The sequence below is a fragment of the Sinocyclocheilus anshuiensis genome, unplaced genomic scaffold, assembly GCF_001515605.1.
Source record: "Sinocyclocheilus anshuiensis isolate Anshui unplaced genomic scaffold, SAMN03320099.WGS_v1.1 scaffold1231, whole genome shotgun sequence".
Lineage (NCBI taxonomy): Eukaryota > Metazoa > Chordata > Actinopteri > Cypriniformes > Cyprinidae > Sinocyclocheilus > Sinocyclocheilus anshuiensis.
Genome location: NW_015536698.1, coordinates 493,049 through 519,744, shown reverse-complemented (window position 1 = coordinate 519,744; position 26,696 = coordinate 493,049). Strand labels below are relative to the sequence as shown.

Sequence of the window (26,696 nt, the reverse complement as noted above, 5' to 3'; positions counted from 1 at the left end):
ACAGCATAAAATTCTTGCAAAGAAACACCTTGTTAAAGGAATACTCCACCCAAAATAATTAACTAATAATTCTCTCAACATTTACTCACCCTCATGCTATCCTAGATGTATATGACTGGATTTCTTCTGTGAAACACCAACAAAGTTTTTTTTGGAAATATCATCCATCTCTGTCAGTCTAAATCAGGAGTGTCCAATCAGGGCTACTGTCCTACAGAATTTAGCTTCAGCCCCAGTTAAACACACCTGAACCATAGTAATCAAGGTCTTCAGAATTATAGAATCGTCTATGCAGGAACAGGTAAACTCTGCTAAACTCTGCAGTATGTTGGCCCTACAGGACCAAAATTTGACACATCTGGTCTATATGATCGAAGTAGATGGAACCCTCAAAGTAGGGTGACCACCCGTCCTGCTTTGCATTGTACCGCACAGCATTTTCACCCCTTGTCCCGCATGTCGCATATTGACAAAATGTCCTGCATTTTCATCAGTCTGTTGGTTTTTAATTGTCATATTAAGAAAACGTGCATGCGTTCTTTTGCCTTTTTAAGAAAGCTTTTTATTTATTCTTTTTGCGGCGTAGTTTCACCTACATTTAACAGCGCTTCAGAAGTAGCAACCCGCATCACAACAGCCATTTTTTTTTTTTAATCCAATGGTTGAAAATAAAAGAGTAAACACGGTCTCTAAGAGGCTGTGACGGCTGTCAATCAAAATGTGGAGCGGGTGATTCCCTGTGTTCCCTGTCAGAAAACAAACTTGCCTGTGTTCCGGATTATTCGGTAAAGTAAAAGTTATTTTACAAGACATCATCCTTTCTAAAAAATGTGAAAGGTTTTGGTTTAATAAATGTAAAGACTGTCAATTAAATAATGTCATGTTTTATATTTTATTTGTTCATTATTTATTTTGGATTTTAGTTCTGTCATGACAACTCTCGGAGGGATTGGCATGGTAATGTACATGACAATGTTAATGTATTTGGTCTTGGCGGAATAGATCTGCTACGCTGCTGCTGCTGCGGCAGAGTAAGTACCAAGACTTGCTACTGCCAATACATCCACAACATGCTGCTGTGAACATGTAAGAATATTGCTGCTGCAAATATAACATACATGAATTAACCCCATAGCATACATGAATCACCTCGTAGCAGATCTATACAGGTGGAGCTGGGGAAGGTGGAGGGTTTCTGAAGCAAGCTGCACTGCTACGGCAAGCTCTAGTCATATATTTGAATGTTGAGCAGCGAGCTCATTGGCTACCAATACAAGAGAGAACCAATCACCTGTGCCATATGATAATGATGTCATTACGTCAGATTAAGTTAGACCTATCAGACTGCACCATCAGAGTTTCATGCCAGAACTCTGTATTTGAATTTGGTCAGAACTAAAAATAGTTATCTGCGTGATGCCTGTTGCCTTTGATTGGACTGAGTGATGTTGAATTTAAATGACATGTAAAATAAAGACATGTTATGTTGCATTGTGATGTAATGGTGTTTTCTGGAAGGGACTAAAGGACAAAGTATTTTTACGAGCTGAAAGGCAGAATGTAAACGTTTTTATTAAGGTAGACATTATATATTAATGTCTGTTGGTAACATGTTGTCCCTCACAAAATTAGTAACTGTCCCACATTTGGTTTGTTTGGTGGTGGTCATCCTACCTCAAAGTTGTGGTGACGCTTCACCTTTAAGTGGTTTGGCATGATCTTTTATCTATTATTTCTTAGAGGGAAAAAAAATTGCATTATTGCTAAAATACTATTCATATTTGAAAACCGTTTGTCCGACAAACTGATGTGCAAACTAAATGCAGGGAAAAAAATAATTAAATTAAATGCTAGGGTTATGTCAATTATATGCTAGCTCAAAAAGTCTATTAAAATGTCAGAAAATGTAGCCTTTTACGACATAGCAAGATTAGTTCAGGTGGTAAAATGTGGCGTGATCCCCTATAAGGTGTAAAGAAAATAAACATTATTTTTGATGGTTACACTGCATGAAATTTGTAGAGTGATTAAATTATTTTGTTGAAAATTGTATAAAAGTTTCAAAACAAATGTCAATATTAACAAACAAAGTGCATTTCTAACTTGAGTTTTAAATTTGATTTGTAAAAGATTTTTGCTTTTCTTTGCCTTAGACACTCTTTGTCATTCACCTAAAATCAATCAGGACACCTTAGCAACCACGTAGCAACACTCTGGCAACCACCCTAAACATTTTAGCTTTGTGGGGTCAATTTTTACATTGGCATTCACATGAAAATAAAATCTAGAATTGGGTTTATTATTTGTCATCCATTACATTATAGCATCTTCCCGATTGGACGTTTTGATTTACATTTTCAAATTATTATTCTGTCGCATGTCTGTTTATTTATTAGAAAAGGATTACACTCGCTTGGGCTGATTTTCATAGTTTAGTTTACTGATGTGAATTACTGGAAAGAATTAAAGGTCTCCTCTGGCATGTGTCAACAAATACTGTCAACAAACATATTCAGGGTCATTTAAAGAGACTGTGGTATGCCACACACACACACACTACATCAGCCAGAAGCAAGAGAGGCAGCTGGAAATTTGCATCATGTCAAGCCTTGTACTGTCTGCTGGCTGCAAGAGATTGCCTCTCTCTCTTTCTCAGAAACGCACACACACACATACAGTCAGACACACACAGAGACCTTGAAATGCATTGTTTACCTGGATTTGTGTGGTAGTCACAGTCAAACCTAATCCCATTTAAAGCTTATGTTTCTAATTCAACCTGACACAAAGCATGCAAATGAATCTACCCACAACAAACACTCACACGTAGACACCAATTTGCCTCATAACACTTTGTGACTCGTGGAAGATCTCTGTTAGACCAGCTGTTACAAATTAACACCTCTGTTACATACATATAAAGAGCAGCATAAAGAATTATCACAGGCCTATCAGTGGCGTATTTGGCAGAATAAGCAAGCGAGTGAAACAAAATGAGAAATTTAAGCCAGATGCACATTACAAGACTGATGATGATTGCTTTTTGATGTATTACACATACTATCAAACTAGATAATATTTAGCATATATATATATATATATATTCACTGCAATGCCAGAGGAGTAATCCCAGCTGGGTCTGATTCATCTCAACCTAAACACCTTATGGACAATTTATTTATTCATTTATTTATTTTTCAAGCTGGAGCTTTAAGACATTAAGACATGATTATTTGTAACGCTGCTTTTAAACAACATTGACTATACAAATACAAATGATTTGACTTAAATATTCAGTTCAAAAGACTAAAGTATTGGAGCAGACATCAATTACAATATCATTTGCTTCACTGAGAGTAACTATGATCAAGAAATGTGTTCTTGCACAAACTCACATGCACAGCAACATGAGGACCTGTGGTAATTGTTGCAGTGATATGCACATATTGGGAGCAATAATAAAAAAGCTGAAAAAATAAGACTTGTTTAAGACTGTTTTTTTTTTTTTTCTGGTGTATCGCTTTTCTTTTGCATTCTTTCGCTCTGTCAGTTTAATTGGCTGTTGCTCATTGCTGCTCTTTTGTTAGTGAATAAATGTGCACATTTGACAATTGGATATTTTAAAACCTGTTAGAAATTTTCCATTACGTCTGTGACTAGTCACTTTGGTTACAATCTGGGACTTGAATTTCAGTCTTTCATTGGAAGTCCACAAAACCAAAATTTTGATGCTTCAGAAAGTTAATGAAGACACCATTAAAGCAAGCTGTATGAATTCCGTGGTTTAATCCAAGTTTTCTGAAGAGACACAACTGTTTACGTAATGAACAGATTTGCATCAATCAAGCACATTTGGGCTTGTTTACCATGTCTGATGTACTCTAAGCATGTGCATTAATCAATGTTTAAATGTGAATAAAAGCATACATTTAATCTGTTCATCATATAAAGCAGTTGTGTTTTTCAGAAGACTTGCATTAAACTGCTCAATTAATATGGATTACGTTTTGAAGCATCAGAGTTTTGGTTTTATGGACTTTCAGATGAACTAACATTTTTAGGTGAACTAAGTAAGTCCCAGGTAACCAAACTGACCAGTTTGCAGATGTTATGGCATAATTCAAACTTTTTATAAAATATCTGGCCAATCAGTTGTCAAATGTGCACATTGTCCTTCCTAGCAAAGAGCAGCAATGAGCAATGAGAATGCAAAACAGAAACCAATGCAGAACCAAAAAAATAAACAACACAGATGTCTTATATAATCAATTTTGCTTGGTTGGAACAGCAGCTACGCTAATTATGTTTCTATTTGTTTTTTGACACAATCTGTATTGTTAAAAGCGCTATATAAATAAAGGTGACTTGACTTGACTTGACTTATAAATAACTTGTGTTTTATTTTTTTCATCACCTTTTGTTCTTTTTTCATTTTGTGCCAGTCAGTGCAAAAATAACTACAAGTCCTCCATTGTGTTGAATCAAGAATAAATTGTCACATTGCATGCGAGTATAAAATCATAGTTACGTTCACTAATTCAAATTATGACGTACCAATATTGTGAGTTTAAATATTCACAAGTCAAAGAGATTCAGTCTTATTAGACTGAAATTATTGTGGCCTCACAGCTAAAAGCTATGAACTTAAAACCTTGCATAGAGACCCTGTCAACACTTACTAAAGTAGACTGTAGTTTTGCACAAATGTAGTACTACTGAATGTCATTCATGACATTATGACAGGCCATAATTTGCAGACAGAGTTGCAGGCTTGAGCTATTTTTATGCTTTAAACAACATACATAGCTGATTTTTTAAAAAGACTATTCTAATATTTTTACAGTTTCCCACATAGTTTGACAGGTCTGTTTACTCTTTGAAAAATTGCACAATCTTCTAAAGACACTGCAGACCCTTTAATGTCCCTATCCAAACATAAACTTTTAGGCAATCATAACAAACTTCACAGATGTACTAACACACAGAGTCATGCTCAAATGTGCACACGCAAACACTGGCGCATATCAACCTCTAGACTTGTAATAAGTGTCTACTGACATACGCCACATATCATAAATCCTTCATTAGTCATTCTCTCCCTGCGTGATGAATGCCTTCGCCCCAAGTGAAATCTATATCAGATTACAGCAATATTAACGTTTCAGACGTTTTCACATTCTCCCTCCCTTTACATACACAAATCGAAGCTTAGTCTATGTTAGCACGACTTGCACAATGCACACTTGGAGTTGCGTGATCGAGACACTAGCTCATTGAATACACAAGGCATGCGTTTGCTATGCTGATGAAGGAGACAGCAACCTTGATCAAAGAATCAAGGTATATATGTAAAAAAAAAACATACACAAGCAAACCTCAATTGCTCTTTTTATCTGATCTCCATACAGTTGTCACCTTGCAAAGCCTTAATGAAAGTGTATCTCTCTGGTGTCTATATATGTGAGTGAGTAATACACAGGAAATGTAAATGTGGTTTATCTTACATTGATAGAGCTATAGCTAAATGACAAATCGGCAATTCCCCTAGGAGATATAGGCCTAATATTAACCGTCAATTTCCTCACTCTGAGGGACTAACAAAAGTTATGGCACTGCACGGATGTTAGCTTGAAATGGTAGCAATTTTGTGAGGTTGTAAGCTCATTTTAGCTCAATTTCATTAGCTAATATTGGACTCCTCCTTGGCAGCGCCGGATGTCTTCACCTTTTTCAACAGCCAATTTTACTGTCCAATATTAGCTAATGAAGTCAGCACACTGCAGCTCGAAGTGCAGACTCTAATGAGACAAAGCTGTGTAGAGTTTAAAATGGGATTATGTCTGTTTTACACAGTCTCTCTGTCAAATTATCCCTGTGGCAGCAGACCCATGAAAAAAAAAATCCACTTCCACCTCACATCCACATCGATTCATATTAAATGTAAAATTAAAACTGTATTTTTACATTTTAAATAAGCCTACCCTTACGAAAAAGATGTGGATGTAGGTGCTTCTGAGGAATGGAGGTGTCATGCTGATCAACTTTTGTCCATTCCAAACCAAACAGCTGAAACTCAGTTGACAGAATTACCTGATAACAAGAATGTGTCTGTTCCGGTGCAGACCTCTGTAAATGCCACTTCATCTGCACCACCAACAAAGGAACAAGATGTTAACGGCGACACATTAACAGAGTCTCAGACAAAGCATGGCAAACTCGACATTCCACCAGCGCAGGTCAGACGTTATCCAGCCAGAGTGATTAAACCACCCAACCGTCTGACATTATAGGACTATGGAAACTGCTGGATTGAACTGTAATTAGTTATGTTAGTGAGCCTGTTCTGACATGGGGCAGAATAATCCCCGAACTGGCTCGAGGTAAGAGGCAGTCTACCCTCTACCTCTAGAGCAGAATAAATAAATGCGTAATGTTTGTGGGTTTGAAAATGCCTTGGCGTTTGTTTCTTGATTTAAGAGGGGAGGAGATGTTATGTATGAAATATACTTAAAATGACATTTAAGTATACTTGACTTATACTTAGAAAAAGCCTAAATATATTTTAGCTATAATTGTGCTCCTAGAATCCGTGTTTTCATTGTTATACGGTAGAGGGCACTTGTTCACATCTTCTGTACAGAATAATATACTTGAACTTTACTTAAGTATACTTAATAAAATAAACTTGAAGTATACTACTTTTTGGTAAGGGTAGCCAGGGACAGAGGCTGCAAATGAGCTATCAGCTAGAAGCCAATGCACACAGCATCTTCTGCATTACATAACAATGTTATCCTGCATTATTCCTGCCAAATGAAGTAAACAAATATATAAATAAAAAAATATAGGGGTTGGACAAAATAATGCGAACGTTTGGGAAATAGGCAATATTTCATTATTCAGGTGTTTTATGACTATTTGCCTTTAATACAGCTTCCAGCCTTCTTAGAATAGATTCCTACAACTTTGAATGGTTTCCAGGTGAACGTTGTCTATCAGAACATCTGCCAGTTGCTTCAGAGATTTTGGAGGGAGTCTACTTCTCACTCTTCTCTCCAAAACTGATGTCTGTGATTAAAGTTTCTGCAGTTGCAGCTCTTTCAGGGATGTTGGCTTTGTGAAGTTCTCTGTGGTCAGTTTTAAGGAAACAGGGCGTTCAGGGTGAATATTGAGGTTTGCTGAAATTGTTCTGCAGTAGTTATGTGTTGTTGAGACAAAACACAAAATTTTGTATATTTGAGGTAGTAGTTTTCTGCCTAAAAAGTATTAGAGAAGTGGCACCATGTGTGTTTCCATGAACTACACAGCTTTTAATTGAAAAGTAAAAATCAATTTAGATCATGCACATCAATGGCCAACAATATAGCAAAATTACTACTATATATGTGGCATGCAGACAGCACGCAGCAGAATGAGATCACATGAGCGCACATCTCTAGAGCACATCATTTTAATATATTTTTGAGGAGGACTGTAAGATTTTGGATGATAAGCATTCTTGTATATTATGGACCTAGCTTGCTGTCACTCTGGTAACCTTTGTGGTTATTTTATGTGTAAGGATCTACCCGCCAAACCCAAAAAGCGGAATCCAGCGGCCTGGTTTAAGGTTTAATGCGTATTCGGTCTTTTACTTGCGGATTAGTTTAAATTTTAGTCTAGCTCCGTGTTCAATCTGACTCCAATTTCACGTGATCGGTTTTTAATTAGAAATATTGCTTTGAAATATTGCCTAACTTTAATGATCACAAATATTAATTTAGATATTTGATTATTCCTGACTCACTATACTTTAAATTATCCATTCACTGGGGACCTAATGTCTCTTTTAAGTCTCATGCTGGCCTTGCGTAGATCTTGCACCTGGCTGGAGATAAACATTCCCACAGGCCTAAAGGGGGACACACCCCCTCCTCAGCAGAACATTAATCTTCAAAGGTTTTGAATCTTTCTCATAATATAAATGACTACTGTGAAATTTAAACCAATTTACCAATCGCACAAAGACCTTTAAAATGACACCAAACATGAAAAGTTTACGATCATGAATCCTGAAGATATAGTAAATGTTTTATGTGAGCATAGCAACTTGAGTTCTTGGCATTTCTCTGTCAACTTTTAGTGACCTGGACCATGTGCCCAGGGGGGAAGGATGGGTGAAGGGACTGAAGAGCAGATGGTCTTTCTTCCAGATCTTCCTATCTTGATCAAAGCCCATTGTTTCTGAGTGTTTGGCTTTACGAGGAGATCAAAGCCCAGTGTTTTGTGGCATGGCATTTGCATTGCGAGAGTGTTTGGCTTCACAAATAATTTATTTTATAAGGAAATAATTGTGTATGTATTTATTAGATATCATATTAGTGATAGGAATGTTTTCATTTTCAGTTCAGACGCACGCAGGGGTTTATTATTACTGGAATTTAGTACAAATTCTTTATTTAACACAAATCAATTGTCTGTTTAGGTCAGCAGTAAATTACCAAGATTCCCATAGATTACTGTAGGAAGAGGACTGACAAGGTACTTTATATTAAAACATGAATTGAAAGCATAAAGTTATTATTTGTTAATGTTTTTTCTTTTTTTTTTCTTTAGCATTTATAGATGATTCAGTGCAGCTATTCCATTGCCCAGATCTGACCAGGCTAGTGACACCATTGTTATATCAATCTAAAATAGATTCAGCCATGTACGATGAGAACATGCCTATCCAAGTGAACACACAATATTAATTTCACATGAAAATAGTCATGAATTTATTTAGATTTTACAGCCGCCCCACATCCCAGATGACCAGCCTGGTTCTCTTATAGCTGCCAATCTTCTGTTCCTTAGTGCCACTAATCTGCCTTCTCATCAGGTCTTCAGCAGAGATCACACTCAGTTTTGAATTGACCTGATGCGTCAGCATATCATGAGCAATGAGGCAGAGCTCCCAAAAGCTTGCCAGATCTTGGCACAGGGCCAGAAGATGTTATTTTGCTCAGTCAGAGCCCAGAAATTAACTGAACAGTTTTAAGTCCCACTTTCCAAATCCTTGGACCAACTCAGCCATCTCCACATCTCTTGGCATTCAGCAGCTGTGCTTCATCCTCTGACCTCTTGACCCCAAATGGATGTCACTGTTCTTCTGTTGTCTATTCAGTTGTACAATGGAGAGAAATAAGAGTGTGTCTAAACTTAAACTTCAATTTCTCTTGGTTTGTTTGGTCTGGGCCAATATATATATATATATATATATATATATATATATACACATTTAATCCTGGTTTGCTTTGTGTTCACACTGTCATTTTTAACACCATACCTAAAGATACAAAACAAAAGGCATATGGATACAGTCACAACCTGATTGGACAGCTTTTATGATGTATATTTTGCCAATTTACCAAACATCTAAAACAATGGAAATCTGCTGCAAGAAGACAATGGTTCCGACGACTGTACCAAACTGTACTGGGTAACATAGCTCCTATGACAAAAAGAAACAGGCATGCTTGAGCATTCTATCCTTTTTATGGTCGCATCTTGTGACATCAGGTCCTGTTTTTGGTTCATTTAGATGTCTTTGGTCCATGTGTCGTTCATATATTGCTCAAACCGCACCAGATGAACCACAATTTTCAGGGGATCTCGGACCACTTGTTTGGTATGCACCATAGTTCGGAAGTCAGCATTCACACTTATTCAAATGAAGCGCACTAATAGAGCAATCACACCACAGTTTGTTTTAATCAAACCAAAATTGCCTAAAAGATTCAGGGTAAAACAGGGGAAACTCTTTGAGTTCCTAAAAAATATATCAAGGGCCTTCATGAAGAACACATGCAACAATTACAGAAATCCTTTGAAAGTTGTATGCATTGTTTTCTTGAATGAATTTTGTACTTATGTAGAGTGTTGTTATATTTATTAGGTTTCTAAAAATGTACTCATGGGATAGGGTATTTTTAAAAGGTGTTTAATTACAGTCATTACTGTAACGGAAGAGGTCTGACGCAACAGGTTAGTATTTATAAAACAGTTTTATTTGGTCACAGAGAGTACGGGTGTAGGGTCCAGATGATGTGATGGTGAGTGAATAGTTCATAGACCAGTTCAAAGGATATGACGAGTGGAGTAATCCGAGTCTTTAGCTTTACAGGAGCTGGAATGCACACAGGAGGAACACACACCTCAGCGATCCGGGAACTAGGAGGAACAGGAGACACTTGGAGACGAGGAGACACTAGGAGGAACACAGGAGGTAAGTAATGCAGGAAGTATTCAAATGGCAGTAGTAGCAAAGTCATTGAGTCCTCTACATGTATACAAGACCGGACAGTGAGGGTGTCTGAGGTGTGTGCTTTTATGCAGGCTGGTTGATGAGGTGCTAGATTGGTGACAGGTGCAAGTGCTCAGAATTCAGGTGAGAGGGATCGTTGTGATTGGGTAGTGGTGGAGCCTGGCCGATCTGTTACAATTACTGACCAGCAAACCAATGTTCTAGATACACAAAGAGCTCACACACTGCTGAAAATGATCCAGTTATGGGTGAAAGACTAAAAAAGTAAAGAAAGTTTTAAGCATGTATAGCATGTTATAGCTGTTGAGGTAATGACTGCCTGGCCTCTGGACCTTTATGTGACAGCCATCAATTACACCAATGATGCACTCATGACCTCTAACATGATAAAAAAATACATCTGAACTACACCTCTTATGGAACTCTTTGTGCCAGGTGATAAGAGACTGAACCGGGGCACAGAGAAGCTCTTGCCAGGGTTGTATGGTGTAACAAGCTTGACACACCAGAAGGGAATTTTGATTTGACGTGTATCAGAATAACATGAGAATCTTTCTAAATGCAGAGTTCTTCCATGTTGGTATTTACTTCTGCTTACACTGGTATAACTACTGAAAAGTGAGGAACAAAGAAGCCAGTTGCCATTGTATTGCTTTCTTTATTAGAAGTCATAAAACACATAAATGTGTTTTAAGAAAGTTGTTAATTGTTATTATTGCACCTATTTGTGGTATAAGTGAAAAGCACAAATGAACGCACACGACATGATAATGTCACGTTGCACTACTGTGAGGAGCACGTAGCGAGGAACGAGGAGACGAGGAGTACACTTCAAACAAAGAGACTTTAATTGACATCAAAGGAACCAGGAACACACACGTAGCAGGGAAAGACAACATTAATTACCAGACAACGGAACTCTGAATAGGACTCACTTTAAATACACAGGACTAGAGGAGGGGATGACAAGCATGGGCTTGGGCATTCGCTCCGCGCAGCGGGGAGATGGTGGGCTGGGCACTGGGTCAGGAATGGATCCGGCAAGATCATTCACGGGGCAGATGGTGAATGGCGATCCATTTCTCGTCAGAATCCACTCCACAAAGGCGACGAAATCCACTCGAGGACCATCCTCAGACGACGGCGCTCTGCACGCGGTGTTCAGGCTGGCTTCATAGAACGTGCAGAGCGTGTCGTCCGGATAGCTGGTGAGTTCAGCAAGGGCCAGAAACAGTCTGGTATGGCCCTCGAGCGATCTTTCCCCCCGCTCCAGCAGGAGGAGAAGGTATTCAGGGCGGGCGAGAGGATCCATGGGCACAACGGAAACAAAAAACACTGGGTAAAACGAAAACTAAAAAACGGAGGGAACACACAGAAATAACTGTTTTTGGTCTGGTATTCTGTCACGTTGCGCTACTGTGAGGAGCACGGAGCGAGGAACGAGGAGACGAGGAGTAAACTTCAAACAAAGAGACTTTAATTGACATCAAAGGAACCAGGAACACACACGTAGCGGGGAAAGATGACATTCAATACCAGACAATGGAACTCTGAATAGGACTCACTTTAAATACAAAGGACTAGAGGAGGGGATGACGAGAAACACCTGGAACTAATGAAACCATTAACATGGGAGAAAACTGGGTCATGGAGCACGTGGGGGAGGAAAAACACACAGATAGAGTCCAGGGGCGTGACAGATAACAAGCTTTTTAAATTAAGCTTATCAGTTAGCCATCTCGCTTAAAGTTTAATTCAAGGAATATGGTTTAATTCCAGGAATATTCCACATACATGTCAAATATTTTATTTTTCTCCAAAAAAAAAAAACATTTAATTTGAGAGAGAAATTAGTATAATACACTTATTTATTTCAATAAAAGTGTAGTTGTTTGACACTTATAGATAATTTTATACTTATACAGCCAGTTTTATACAAATTTAGATAAAATGAATAATTAAAACAGACATCTGGTTTTACAAAAACGATTGCATAGGCCTATACCATCTGTTCTTTCTTTACTTAAGCATATGTACTCATTTTTTTCCCCTGCCTTTATGTATGTTAACTCTGAACATGACTCAAGAACCAAGAAAGGCAAACTGGCTTTCAAGATAACTGGCAAAATTGTGCAAAAAAAAAAAAGAGCAATGCTGTGAAAGTCATCTCTGGTGTTCATCATTCATATTATCAAGTTATAATTCTCTCCAAGGAAGTGATGTCAGCTTTCAAAATAACAGAGTGGACAACTTGACAGACACACTAAAAATATTTATTATAATGTTAAATTAAAAATAGAAAATATCACTCAAAGCAAGTGCTATAGCATTTATCATGGTGACATAAAAATGTCCATATCTGAATGTTTAAAATGAAGCTGTCACGTTCATAAAAGTAAATTTTCTGCTTTTTGCTGATTAAAAAAAAACTTATTTTCAATTTTCTTTTTCCGCCCACTACTGTTATGAAAAATAATAAAAGTATACATTTAGTCATTTAGCAGACGCTTTTATCCTAAGCGACTTACAAATGAGGACAATAGAAGCAATCAACAAGTATTCCCATCTTAAAAAAAAACAATGAATTGTTGTAGACAAAACAGTTTATGTAAAAATACATTGTGATTTATTTACAATAGTCCTGTAAAAATACAGTAAATGGTTTGCAACTCTGCTGCCAGTATTTTGCTGTAAATTTACAGCAAAAAGTTTTACAAAAAGAGCTGTCAGGAGGAGCTATAAGAAAGTAGAATTTTTTTTTTATTTTTTTTGCCCGTATACTTGAATTAATATGGAACTGTTAAACTAATTTTTTGTCAAATCAAATTCAGAATATGTTTATATAATAAAATTGATAAAATGGTCATATTGCCCACTGACTCCGACAAATATTGCCTCTGGCTATTAAAAAACCCACTTAGCGAGGCATTTAAATATCTTTCTCCATACTCTCTTTTCTCCTCCTAAACACCCACAGTCCCTTAGTTTTACTTGCATCATGCGGCACCATTCATTCATTTTTAATGGTAGGTTGGTCAGTTAGCTATATAGTCAGCTTTATTAAGAATCATATTTAATGGGCTACATAAAGCAGGAGAGACTGTTATGGCCGCAGCTGAAGGGTGATGCTTTCTGTCTTCATGCCGCCTCTCAGTCAAAACCTCCTTCTGAATCTGCTACTGGAAAAATGCCCATGACAGAACTGTAAAGCCGGTCTCAGATCAGCAAAAGAACTGCTTCAACCCATTACTTTCAAGTAGGGCTGCACGATTAATCGCATGCGATATTTAACGCGATTTACCTGCTGATGTCAGTAAAGCCGGTTCTGTTATCAGCGGTAAATCTCCATCACCTGCGTGCTTTCACATTGAGCAGCATTAACTACACAGAGCCGTTGTTCACTGATGAACTGCGCAAAAAATTTATTAGGGCTGCACGATAAATCGCATGCGATATTTAACGCGCATCTTATCAGTAAAGCCGGTTCTGAGCAGCATTAACTACACAGAGCCGTTGTTCACTGACGAGTTGCGCAAAACCACGTTCATATTCGCGCGATTTTTTGCGCAGTTCATCAGTGAACAACGGCTCTGTGTAGTTAATGCTGCTCAATGTGAAAGCACGCAGGTGATGGAGATTTACCGCTGACTACAGAACCGGCTTTCTGACAAGATGCGCGTTAAATATCGCATGCGATTAATCGTGCAGCCCTACTTTCAAGTGATGGACATTAAACCGCACTGGACTGTGACTGACCCTGCTGATGAGGAGTTCACAGGATCTAAGGCCAGACCTAACTCAGCATTCCTTTCAGGCAGGATATTTGAAGAGAAAGTTTTGTTATGAGCTCAGTGGGATGGGGAGTTGGTGCTATGGGAAGGTGTTTTCTGAAAACAGAAAAGTCATGCACATCTATGTTGGATCATCTGAGCAAAAAATACAACAAATAAATAAAATAAACAAATAAATATTTAATACGGTTAATGAGATCACGTCCATCTGCTAGTTCAAGATGATGACCTGTGAGGCGAGACCAATAATCATGACTTTAAAGAATTAAAAATATGGGTGACAGCTTAAAGTCAAGAGATTTATCATGACTGTTTGATCTGTTTTCTGATTTTAAGATTGAGCTTAAGAAATTGACAAATGTAAGCCTGTTTTAAATGCTTGGTTTATTAACCTCTTAGTATGTCAGTGGAGCTTATTGCATTTTAAATTCCAGTCACATATTGCTGTTCAAAAAAGAAATTAAGTATTGCTCAATATAATATAAAAAAATTTTTTTTGCTGTCATCCAATAGTCAATAACTTAAAAAAGTTAATATTTAAAAACAACCTATAACCTTATCTTTAATCTTTAGCAGATTTTTCATACTACCTTTATAATAATTAGGATGCCTAAAATCATATGTAGCATCTACATTGGTTGGTTTTATTTTTTATTTTATTCATTTATTTATTTTTTAGACAAAATAGTTTTGAACTTGAGTGAAATCAGTTTATTGGTATTGCTACATTTCTAATATTGGTGCGTCTCTAATATAATATTCAAGTTGGTCGGGCAACAGAAAACTTCGGAGTGAATTATTCATACCATTCTACCCCTGTGAAATATATGTTTACAAAGCCTTGAAGGAAATCATATATTTTATTGATTGAGTTCATTGTGAATAAACAGCCTATATACTGTATATATCTTAGACCTGACATTGTAATCTGGTCCACCACCACAAAGACTGTCATCACGGCCAAATTAACTGTGCCATGGGAAGACGGGATGGAGGCAGCGTTTGAGAGGAAAAGGTGGAGAGCATATACCTTTCCAGTGGAAGTTGGCTGCAGAGGCTTCACCAGAATCTCCACACAGCGATTCCTTAAGACTCTCAGAGTCAGAGGCCCCAAGCTGCAGAAGGCCCTAAAAGATCTGGCAGAGGAGGCAGAGCAGGGGAGCTTTAGGCTCTGGCTATGCAGAAAAGACAAGTCTTGGGGGAGAAACGGATTCTAGGGCGGCTGCTCCACCACCCGGAGATGTTCCGGGATTAAAGGAACGAAACATCTAGGAAGGGTGGCTCCCGGCTGACGACTCTGCAGCTGCCCAAACGCCACTGGCGGAAGTGTGTCTGGCAGAAATGCCTAGCAGGTAGCCTCACCTGTGCTTATATCTATATATATATATATTTTTTTTTAAAAGGTTTATGTCCAATTAACCTTACAATGTAAGTGACCTGAACAAAACAGTTCAAATTAATAGTAAAAAATTATATATATGGCATTCAATCATCGGTGAGTGTGATTTAACCAAGTACAACATGTTCCTGGATCAACATCCTTGTTGATCCTGGAACATCATTCCAATCAACCAATCAGAATTGAGAGATAACTTTTCAGGAAATGTCAGTTTTAGACTTACAATCAGGATTAGGTGCTGCCACACCCTTGTTAATCAGCTATCATTTCCTCTGATTTTAGGAATAAATTATGGGTAGGGATTGAGTTATGTCTGTATTTTTGGACAGTAATGTTGATCCAGGATCAACAAAAGATGTTGATCCAGGGACATGTCTTACTTGGCAAAATCACGTTTTATGAACATGACGGCCTTGCTTCTTTTAATAGCCTATAGGCTCCAACAGTTTGGACTTTCAGATCAAGTGAAACAAAACAACATAATCACATGACCATAATCACGGCCAGACTCCATGACAAGGCTTGATGTCCCATCGTTCTCCCTTTTGTGCTGGGATGTTAGCAGCTCTGTGACTAGTGGTGGGGGAGAGATTATCAAACGCTGCATGTTCCTGCTGCAGATTCTCTGCTGAGCTTTTCGCTCTTCTTCTCTCCGCTTGATTATGCAAAGCAGACCTATATTCTCCCTTTGAAGTGGGGTGAAGCTCGACACAGCTCAGCTGCCTCAGGGACAGCCTGCCAAAATAAGCAAGTAAAAAAAAGGCCGGGTTCACGCGGAGGTCAACAAAATGGCCGTCACGGTCGAGGTCAGCTGATGCTGCAAATGTTGATTTTATAAAGACTGTGTCCAAAACAGCTGGCAGCTGCCCAGTCAGTCAATGGCTTAACAGGCAAGGTTTTGTGCATGAAGGTACCTTACATCCTGAAGAACCTAGTTTCCAAGAGGGTTCCAAGACATCGCAATGTCATGCCTGTGATCTAAAATAAATTTTAAATAAATTTAAGTGAGCTTTAAATGGATCCTCTGCAGTGAATGGGTGCCGTCAGAATGAGAGTCCAAAAATTGATAAAAAACATCACAATAATCCCCAAGTAATCCACACAACTCCAGTCCATCAGTTAAAGGGCCCCTATTATGCCATTTCGAATATTGCCTTTCATGCAGTGTGTAATGTAGCTGTATATGAATGTAAACAATCTGCAAAGTTGTAAAGCCGAAAGTGCACGATAAATAAACTTACTGTCTCCCAAAAGAAAGAATTGACTCTGAACAGCCGAAACAAGTCGTCAGTAATTCGAATCCAACATTTGCATAATGCCCATGCACTATGTTCTACGTTGTCCGGCCGCAAACAACTTGACCCCACCCTCAAACACTATAGCTTGTTTGTGTGGTAAGACGCTGTGAAAGTAAATTCGTTTTATTTTCACTTCTGAATGAAGAGGCTGCAAAGAATCAGTGGTTAAAATTATATTTTTTTCCCCCACTGTACCACAGCAGTACAACCCCAATCTTTTTTGTGTTCCTGTCATTTTACTGACGACTGCTTCTCCAATCTTGGGGAGTTCAACGTGGGATTCACAAAATGCTTGCTCTTAAAGGATGGCTAAGTACACAGTTTATTGGGACCAGCTGGTTCCACTGAATCACAACCTGTAAGTATCATTAATAACTGATGTTTATATTTTCTATCGAGCGTTAAAATGAGGTGATATTAAATGCACATTTAGAGAAAACGAAAGCATTTTTGACCTTGGATGCAAGGCCCATTCTTGTAAAGTGAAAATCTGCGTATTTGTAATCAACACATCCATCATGAAGTTTTTTTTTAACATATACTACAAACCATTGATTATGGCTAAGATACGAAACCTCTATCCAAAATACATTTTTTTTTATGAAAAAGTCTGAATCAGGAGGAAACTATGCACAGATCAAACACAGTTTACAAGCGAAAACAGTCCAAAACAGTTCAAATAATGTCTTGGAATTTTGATGTGAGAGAACAACAGGGGATGAAAACATAAGAAATAAAAGAAAATAAAAGAATATTAAAAGAATGACCTGAAAATAACATTTTTGCTAGTTTACCATAATGTTTTCTTCTTCTTCTTTTTTAGCAAAAAATAATTCAGTGAAAACAGGTTCCCTCCTTATTAATACTGGGGGGGGAAAAATATATATATATATATCTTTTTTTTTTTTTTTTTTTACAATTGTTACATTTTGTACACTCTGTATTAAAGATATAAGGAAAAAATATGTTATATTAATATTATATTTTACTTGATATTATATTCAAGTAAAATATTATATTTTACTTGATGGTTACACCATTTGACATTTTTTAGAAAATGTATTTTCAAAACCATAAAAGCCATTCATGTCACATTATTTGTCGTTCAGGTACTCTTGCTTTTCTCACCCTATAAATTTTATGAAAAAAAAAAAAGTTTTGGTTCAATAAATATAGGTGATTGACACATTGCTTGATGTGGGCTATTGCAGTAAAGCACAGAAACAGCCATTGTTTTGAATGGACACACATCTTTATGGCATGTGCTGTGCTCCTCAAACATAACCATCAAAGCAAACCAACACCACGGAGAAGAACTTCCTGTGTGTCTCTCTGTGCACCATTACCCGTGAATACACTCCCATTTGACATTACAACGTTCTGGAGAGACACTTTGAAATCTTTGCCTGTCTGCCTCATAATTAGTCCCATAAGCAACAGTGCAGAATGTGTATGAAGTAATTAACAGGCGAGATGAAGTTGATTCATTACAACTGTTTCACTTGTGCGTTCTGTCATGTCTGTTATCGCGGAAACTGATCCGTTGTATTTACTGGGTGGTTCTGATATCTGATAAAGGGTGACAGATTACATTTATTTAGATCAGCTAGGAATGTCTGTAATTACGGTTTCACTGTCAGTGTCAATAAAATAAAATGATCTTATTAGTAATTGTATACATCCATATGTAAAATATGAATATTTTCATGCATTTATATAGACACTGAAACATACATTATTAATGTATTAGTAATGACAATATGTAAAATTTACTTTTTTTGTGTGTGTGTGTCAAACTTGGTTATTATAAAGTCCAAATCTCACTATTACCTAACTGTGAATTGTTATGAAGAATTATTGCTTATTAATTGTTAGTAAGGTAGTTGTTAAGTTTAGGTATTGGACAGGATTAAGGGATGTAGAAGATGGTCATGAAAAATATAAAATTTATAAGTACTATTAAACAGCCAATATGCTAGTAACAGGCATGCTAATACTATTTAATAGTGAGAATTGGTCCCTAAACTAAAGAGTTTTTTATACACCGTTGAACACACATGCAAATAACTTTACTCAAGCCTAAACCATAAAAAAAAAAACTATAGGAAATAGTTTACTAACAAAAATACTGGGGACAGGAATTAAATTGTTACGAGGCGAACGAGACGAGAGGCATGCGGATCCATATGCAAGGCTTTATTTAGACGGAGACGTGGTCATAAAACAGGCATGGGTCAGACAATGGCAAACAGGTATATTGAGGGCAAGACAGAAGAGTAGTCCAAAACGGGCGTGGTCGATCAGCGGCTAAAAATATCCAGAGGGCTTGACAAGAGGGGTAATCCGACAACATGAGCAATAGCCCAGGCAAGGTGCAAGCATAGTCCGAATGGCAAGAGGAAAGGATAACACAAAATACACAGGCAAGAATCTGAACACGGGAAAGCAGGCAGGGCAAGACTATGACTAGGAACTAAGAACTAGAAATGGCTCCGTAGCTATCGCTATGAGAGTGATAAACACTATACAATACTCGGCATTGAATGGTGGTGTGAGACTGATTTATATAGTGTGTGTTATTAGTAGCAGCTGTGTGTGATTGGTTTCAGGTGAGCTTGTGATTTGTGCAATGGAGCATGGGAAATGTAGTCCAGAGTGATGTGTAACAGTCTGTGTGGTGTGAGAGTCAATATAATGGGAGAGCGACCTCTGGTGGCAAGCAGATGGAAGTTCATGAACAGGATTCGTGACAGAAATACACGCCAACATAAATGAGAACTGACAAACTCTGAGGATGAACTGAGGACTTATAAGCATGAAGCAAACAAAAGAACTAATGAGGTAACTAACAAGACAACAGGTGGACAGAATTAACTAATCAGAACACAGGAAAACTAGGTCAAACCAACAACACAATGGAAAAACAAGACATAAATGTTACACACACATTATTAAATCATCATTAATTAATCATCATTGAATTTTTTTTTAACTGCTGTGTAAACGTTAAATACTTATAAATACTAATGAGATCAGAGTGGGAAAAAAATTCACAAGGCCTCCTAATGGGGCATTGTTTGCAAAATATAACTACAATAAAATAAGACAAAAACATCCAAAATATAAACTATGCCTCGGTGAGCACAGGCACACATACAGACATTGTTGGCGCTCTGACCATATTTCCTCAATAAGCAGAGCCAGACCAGTCATAAACAGACCCCCATTAACACTGGGTACTGTGTAGCAACCCGCAGAGTTGGCTTGCTATTTGCTATGCAGGCCAGGCTAGCAATCTGAACATCAAACAGGGAGAGAGAGGGGGGGGCAGAGCAAAGGGCGAAACCAGATTAAATCAGTTATCAGTATGGGTCGCCAGCGCTCTGTCGGCCACATGAGGACATAGTCAAGATGGTTCAGCTACATATGATCTAAAGTGGAACAAAGGTCCATGTACAGACTGTGCTTAATCCGGTTCTCTACACACAGAGTTCAGTTATTAAAATCATTTTTTTAATATGTTTGTTAAGGTTTGTTATACCTTGTGTGAGAAAAGTCAGAAAGCAATTTTGGGAAAACAAAATCCTGTCCTGGCAAAAATTACCAGAACACAACATGAGGGTTAAGCACAAATTTGAACACTTTTCCACCACAGTGCAGCAGTTTAACAAGCATGAAAAAAGGACATTTCAGTTCTGTGTGAGTGAAAGACCATCTCAGAGGGGAACTACTTGTGAAGGAAGCCGTTGTTATTTGTACTTTAAAGAGTGCAGTCTAGTTTAGCACATTAGCAAAAAGTAAAAGCTTAAATTTGGTTGAACTTGTTCTCTCACTCATTCAATTTCCTCGTATAACAGTGGAGAATTTCTCGCCTCATCACAGGTGTGCACGTTTTTCTGTCCTTCTCACAGTGGCATTATTAAAACAGCAGACATGGGGAGCTAGTGTAAATGTCAGCGGCTATTTTAAAGTCTTTTATTTCTCAGACCAGCAATGGACTCTCTGCGATCTTTACTGAGTACGCTTTTACGTTGCCAGTCTCTCGCCCCTCCCTTTTTCTTCTTTTCCTCTCCCTCTGAGGGGTAATAATTCATTTCCTGCGTGAGTGAGCTGCTCACTGATTTGAAAGGGCAAGCGGAGCCCAATGCAGAAAATGGAAGGGCGAAGACACCCTCCGTCCCGGTGTTCTGTCGAAGTCTGTTCCCCCTTAGTTCTGTCTTCCCCATGGTGGCCGCCATGCAAACAGCATAAAGAGCGTGTGCTTGTGTTTATTTTCATCACATAATGTTTATTATATATTTAGATATTGATCGCAGGATAGATTTGAAGGTTTAGAGCAGGGGTGTCCAAACTCGGTCCAGGAGGGCCGGTGTCCTGCAGAGTTTAGCTCCAACTTGTCTCAACCTACCTGCCTGGAGGTTTCTAGTATGCCTAGTAAGAGCTTGATTAGCTGGTTCAGGTGTGTTTAATTAGGGTTGGAGCTAAACTCTGCAGGACAATGGCCCTCCAGGACTGAGTTTGGGCACCCCTGGTTTAGAGGATAAATATCCATATCTAAAACTTTATAAGCCATAATCTCTTGTTTCCGTTAACTGTCGTACACACGTTCACGAGAGAGTGGCGTTCCGGCAGATGATGTAGAATGTAGGCGTAGCGAAAGCTCAGGTGAGAAGTGACGAACGTGGAAGCGCAGAGGAGAGAACAAAACAATACACCGGTCATGAATTAGAAGTACAAAACGAGGATTTGTAAAGAAAAATGTCGGAGGATTTCGATATAAGCCAAGAGGAGACTGGTTTTCCTTTGCTAACCAAACTTTGCTTCCTTTGCACCTGTAAACAGAACTTGGTTCTCACAAGATTAGCATATTCTCACCGGAGCTTACGCTATGCCTACGTCCTACGTCATCAGAACGCACGCACCAGTTAGCGGAAGCTAGAGATTACGGTTTATAAAGTTTTAAATATAAGCTCCTCGGTCAGGCTTGAGGTATTTCATGACCACATAACTTGTTGGCTTACCTAAAATTGCAACCACCATCCATGTTAAAACTACAGAACACATTATACCTTTGCTCAGGTTCTCTCACTGACTAAATGAAGTGTCTTAAAATGAAATTTAAGGCAATTCCTCTATTCTAAAGCACAGTCAACAGTGTTGCTACATGCTTTCTGAAATCATACTGCAGACTCCAGTCAGTAGCATCTAGTCATCGAAAATATAAAAGACAATTTTATATATAATATATTTTTCTGATATAATTATATATATATATATATATATATATATATATAGTAAATGTTTAGTAAAAGGCAGAAACCGTGCAACAACAGGGTTGTGCATAAATAAAATTTTGGATAAAGCTAAATATAGTTTTTGGTCATTAAACGGTTCATAACAATATTTTTAAAATAATAATAATAAAAGGGGCTTTTTAAAGCGTTCATGTCAAAATTGTGCCTTCATTGAATTAAATTGCTGCATACTGTCAGGAAGTTCAAGATCATAGATCTGAAAATAAAGAATGAAAAAAAGGGAAAAAAAAGTTGTTTTGCGCCGTCTAATTGCCCACATGAGTTTGTGTGTGTGTGTGTGTGTGTGTACTTGGTATTTATCATGTTATGGGGACCAAATGTCCCCACAAGGATAGTAATACTAGTAAATTTTGACCTTGTGGGGACATTTTTGAGGTCCCCATGAGGATGTGTGTGTGTGTGTGTGTGTGTGTGTGTGTGTGTGTGTGTGTGTGTCTGTGTGTGTGTGTCTGTGTGTGAGTTCCCGTGATAGATATTTACCAGAGCAGCTCCTTCTGTAAGAGTGGTAGTTGAGTTCTCTCCTTCAGCCACATTTCCCCTTGGTTGGTATCAGGGGTATAAAGCCAACTCCGGTCATTAGAGCATGGGGCATCTACAAGCACCTGACACAGAGGGACGGAGCAACGCACACAGACAAACACACATCAGAGAGCAGGTTTTAACTCTGCAGGGAGGAAAAAACAGTGTAAGAGACTGAAGGGGAATATTTCATGTTCACCTGGGGGACGGTGAACATAACACAAAGAGGAAAGCAGAAGGACAGCAGGGACCTGCCGGTATGGGCCTCATTAGCTCTTTAGAAGAACCAACACACTCACACCATCCTCTGTGAAACCGGCTGAACAAATAAGAGAGCGGCTGAAGTAGAGAGAGAGTGGAAACACTACACACACCTGGGGCCAATAATCACAAAACGCACCTGAGCTAGAATCTTCTACAGTGGTTAAACAAGCAACGCAAGCAGTAAGAAGCTCCCTGAAAGATTCAGATGCGCAACAGATAGGACTGAATAAAAATACCAGCCATTCATTGTGGTATGGATCTCTCTCAGGAAATCCTGCAGTCCCTTACCCACCAAACCCAATGTTCCTAGCTCTTGCTAAGCTCGTCTTTCTCGGCTTCCTTTGAGACTACTCTCTCCTCATTAGAACTGGCTGAAACTGTCTTGTCAAGCTGACAATTGAGCCCCACTGTTTTTCTGCCTGCCAGCTTTGTATTAGAGCCTCTTAATTCCCTCTCTTAGCTCTGCTCCCTGTCTGGCTAAAAGAACGCCGGGGGGGCACTCTGGAGACCGATGTCACTAAAGGACATGATGGTGTAGAAAGACCCCCGTGGGCCTGACAATGTGATCTAGGAACGGCAACACGTTTAAGAGGAAGAGCCAAGAGAAACCTGTTACCCTCATCTAAGTGCCAACGCTGATAAAGTGATTTGATTATGGGTCTGTGGTCTCTAAGAGACATATTCATTTGACATTTCGGGACAGGAGTCTATCATCATCAGAGCTTGAATGCGTACCTGTGTCCCCTCCATCGAGGGTCCCGGGGATCTTAAGCATCTGTCCAGTGTGAAAGGAGGTCAGTGAGAGTAAAACAACAACACTGTCACCTTCTGGTTGGATCAGTATATCACAACCATCTGAGGTTGTGCTATATTCAGTAAATTATAAAGAAAACAACATGGACTCATTGGAAAAAAAGTGCCTCTACCAACATTTTTGCACAATTATGTATCAAAAATAAATAAATAAATTACTATATATACACAATTAGCTGTATTTTTTTGGTTGAAATAAGCATTAGTGGCTGTAAAACACCAAAAGCTTTTATTCCTTTTTACACAAATTATGATTACAAGGGCAGAATATTGATTAATAAAGACTTAAAGATTTTTGCTTAGTTCCTTGCACAATACTATGTTTTGACCTCAAAACACTTTTATCATAGTGTGAGATTTATAAACTAATACATTTTGAAGTCTGCATCACATAACCTCCATATGTTTAGCTTTTCTGACATAGTAAACTTGCTCAGAAGCTCACCTGGTAAACACTGCTCTTGCGATGCAGAGTGCTCATGAAAATCTAATGAAACACAAGTCACGATAAAAGAGCTCAAAGACATGTAGAAGCAAGATAAATGGCATGTTTATCTCATGCTTATATTAACGCTATCAGTTAAGTTAAGGTTAGGTTTAGTGAAGGTGGTACATTATTTTCAAATGTTGTACAGCATTAGCCTTTTAGCAGCACTCACCAGACCTTTCATTTTTGAACTACAGTGATGCATACAACATCAACAAAAAACACTGCCAGATTTATGTTCATATGTTTCAGATAAAACTGAATGCGCTGGACATTTCTCTTTGTAAGTGTCGAGTAACATGCAAGAAGCAACAAAATATCTATCTTACAGAAACCTCACCACAGGAATGTTTTTCCAATGAGCACAGGTTGAATAAAAAAACTAAACAGACAACAACAAAAAAAGCATGAACCTCTTTTACCAACGCATCCACCCTAAGCTGTTTTCATTTAAAACCACCACGACACCCCCTGTCACATTGTGTATTCATTTACCTTTCTGCTCAGTGGACCAACTCTTCTCTCGCTGCCAGCAGAGGATAATACTCAGTCAGCAGTATCTGGGAACTTTAAAAGCGCCATATTCACCGCTTGATTGGCATGTTTGGCCTGGATGGCTGCTAGTGACCTGCCTAGTGTCTCCTCACCTCATGATGAGTGGAGGAAAAAATGCGAACATATGCAGCTTTGCCTTCAAATGAGTGTGCAGAAGCCCTCTATTCCACCTTGCAGGTTTTTGGTTGCTTTGATATGGAAAGTAAGGGCTTGCACTAAGAGTTAGGAGTTTGGAGGCAGCATTGCTATTGATGTCATGTGAGAGTGTCAGTTTGACATTCACAAACAAGCTGTTTTTTTTTGCCAAACACTTGAATGGATGACATTCAGGGGTGGTTAATTGAGTGAGTTTAGCTTCTGCAGTTAACAGAATCAAACAAATGTTAGGAATTGTTCTGTCCTATGAAGAAGTAATTTGGTGATTCATCCTGGGTAAATATCAGTGCTCAAATGATGGCTTAAAGTAGGGCTGGGTGGTATGACGATGTAAATATATATATATATATATATATATTGCGGTATAAAATGTCAACCATAACTGATTTTAACTCACCGTAACAGGTTAACTCACGTGCAGAGCGTGCGAGACTGAGACGCAGCCATTTGTCAAAGGATTCAGTTTTCTAAAGGGTTGTTAATAACGGGATATTATCGGAACAAAGGTGCAGCAGTCAACCCCCAGAGCAGTGCAGCACCTGGACAGTTTAGAGGAGCACATAGGCTCAGGGCCTTCTGCTGCCCAAATGGGTGGCCTAAGCAGAATTGTATTGTTGTTGTTTTTTTGGTTGTTTTTTTACTTTACAGTGTGATCAAATCCTTGTTTAATTTTGGCCAAACATTTAATTCAAATGTCCACATAATCTTTAATGTTTGGCCACTTCTTTATGATAGAAATGCTATAGCCACTGTAATTTCTTGAACAAGAGCATGTGGACATCAGAGCATGGAAACTCAGAGAGGGTTTAAAATTCTAATTTGAAAACGCAATGTACAATAATTCACATACTTAGAAACATACTGATGTATTGTCCAGTGTTAGCAGCATAGGTTTATAAAAGATAGCACTATGCTACGCTATGTTATATTATGATTATTTTTAAATAGCTTTAATATATCGTGCAGTCTTAGTATATTCTATGGTCTTTGATATGAAAGTCTTCACCGGGCTGGAGTCAAATAATGATGCGGTTATAGGGTGTGTATAATTTAAACTACTTAGTCAGCACTAACAGTAGCTGATGTTCAGTTTGCATACTGCTGCTCTCCTTCTAGTCACTATTGAACTCTTCACTCTCTTGATTAAAGCTCCATGTGAAGGGTTGCCAGTTATCACACAAAGAGCAGTATAAGAAAAAACACAGTATAAGAAGCAGATACCAGGGAACAAATTAAAAACAATATAACTAGTATTAATAGTAGGCCTATCCTATTACTAAGGAAGTAAATCTAATTTATTATGAAGAGAATATGAAGAGTTCATTTGCAAAAACCGATAAACCCTACTTTAAAAAAAATTGCATTGTTGGCATTATTCTCCACATATAGCGTGATCTGAACCCAAAACACGTTTTGTCAAAAAAAAAAAGCCGGTTTTGTCCACTTTCAAGGCATCGTGAGTTCACGTTTTACTGCAGAAGCCGACAAGCACCCTTGTTGTTTTTGAACAGAAGCCGATAAGTCCATTTTAGCGAATCAGCGCGCTGTATTCAGGTCAGGTGACAAGGCTACTTTCACTTTGAAAAGACGTGCTAGCTGAGAGGAGTTTCGTCAAAGCTGACTAAAAGTGATCGAGGATGGATCATTTCGACGAACTTGATGAACCTGTGATATCTTCTTCAGGGCGAAAAAGGAAAATAAAAGCTGAAACGTTTTCACGGAACCTTGCAAAAGCAGCGTATTACAATAGTGAGGGAAAAGCTCCGTGTATCGCGTGTAATCACATCCATACAGTTTATGATCACAACAACAAC

General features: G+C 38.2%; 1 protein-coding gene across 1 annotated transcript in view; it reads right to left on the bottom strand.

Annotated features, from left to right (window-relative positions):
* Positions 1-8,767: 8,767 nt before the first annotated feature.
* Positions 8,768-26,696, bottom strand: part of LOC107655057 (putative methyltransferase NSUN3) — a 21,410-nt gene continuing 3,481 nt past the window's right edge. The window contains exons 5-9 of the mRNA XM_016442452.1: positions 22,569-22,690; positions 10,213-10,228; positions 9,390-9,472; positions 9,288-9,307; positions 8,768-8,952 (exon numbers count right to left, since the gene is read on the bottom strand). Coding sequence (XP_016297938.1) covers positions 8,768-8,952; positions 9,288-9,307; positions 9,390-9,472; positions 10,213-10,228; positions 22,569-22,690 — 426 coding nt within the window. The remainder of the gene's footprint in view (positions 8,953-9,287; positions 9,308-9,389; positions 9,473-10,212; positions 10,229-22,568; positions 22,691-26,696) is intronic.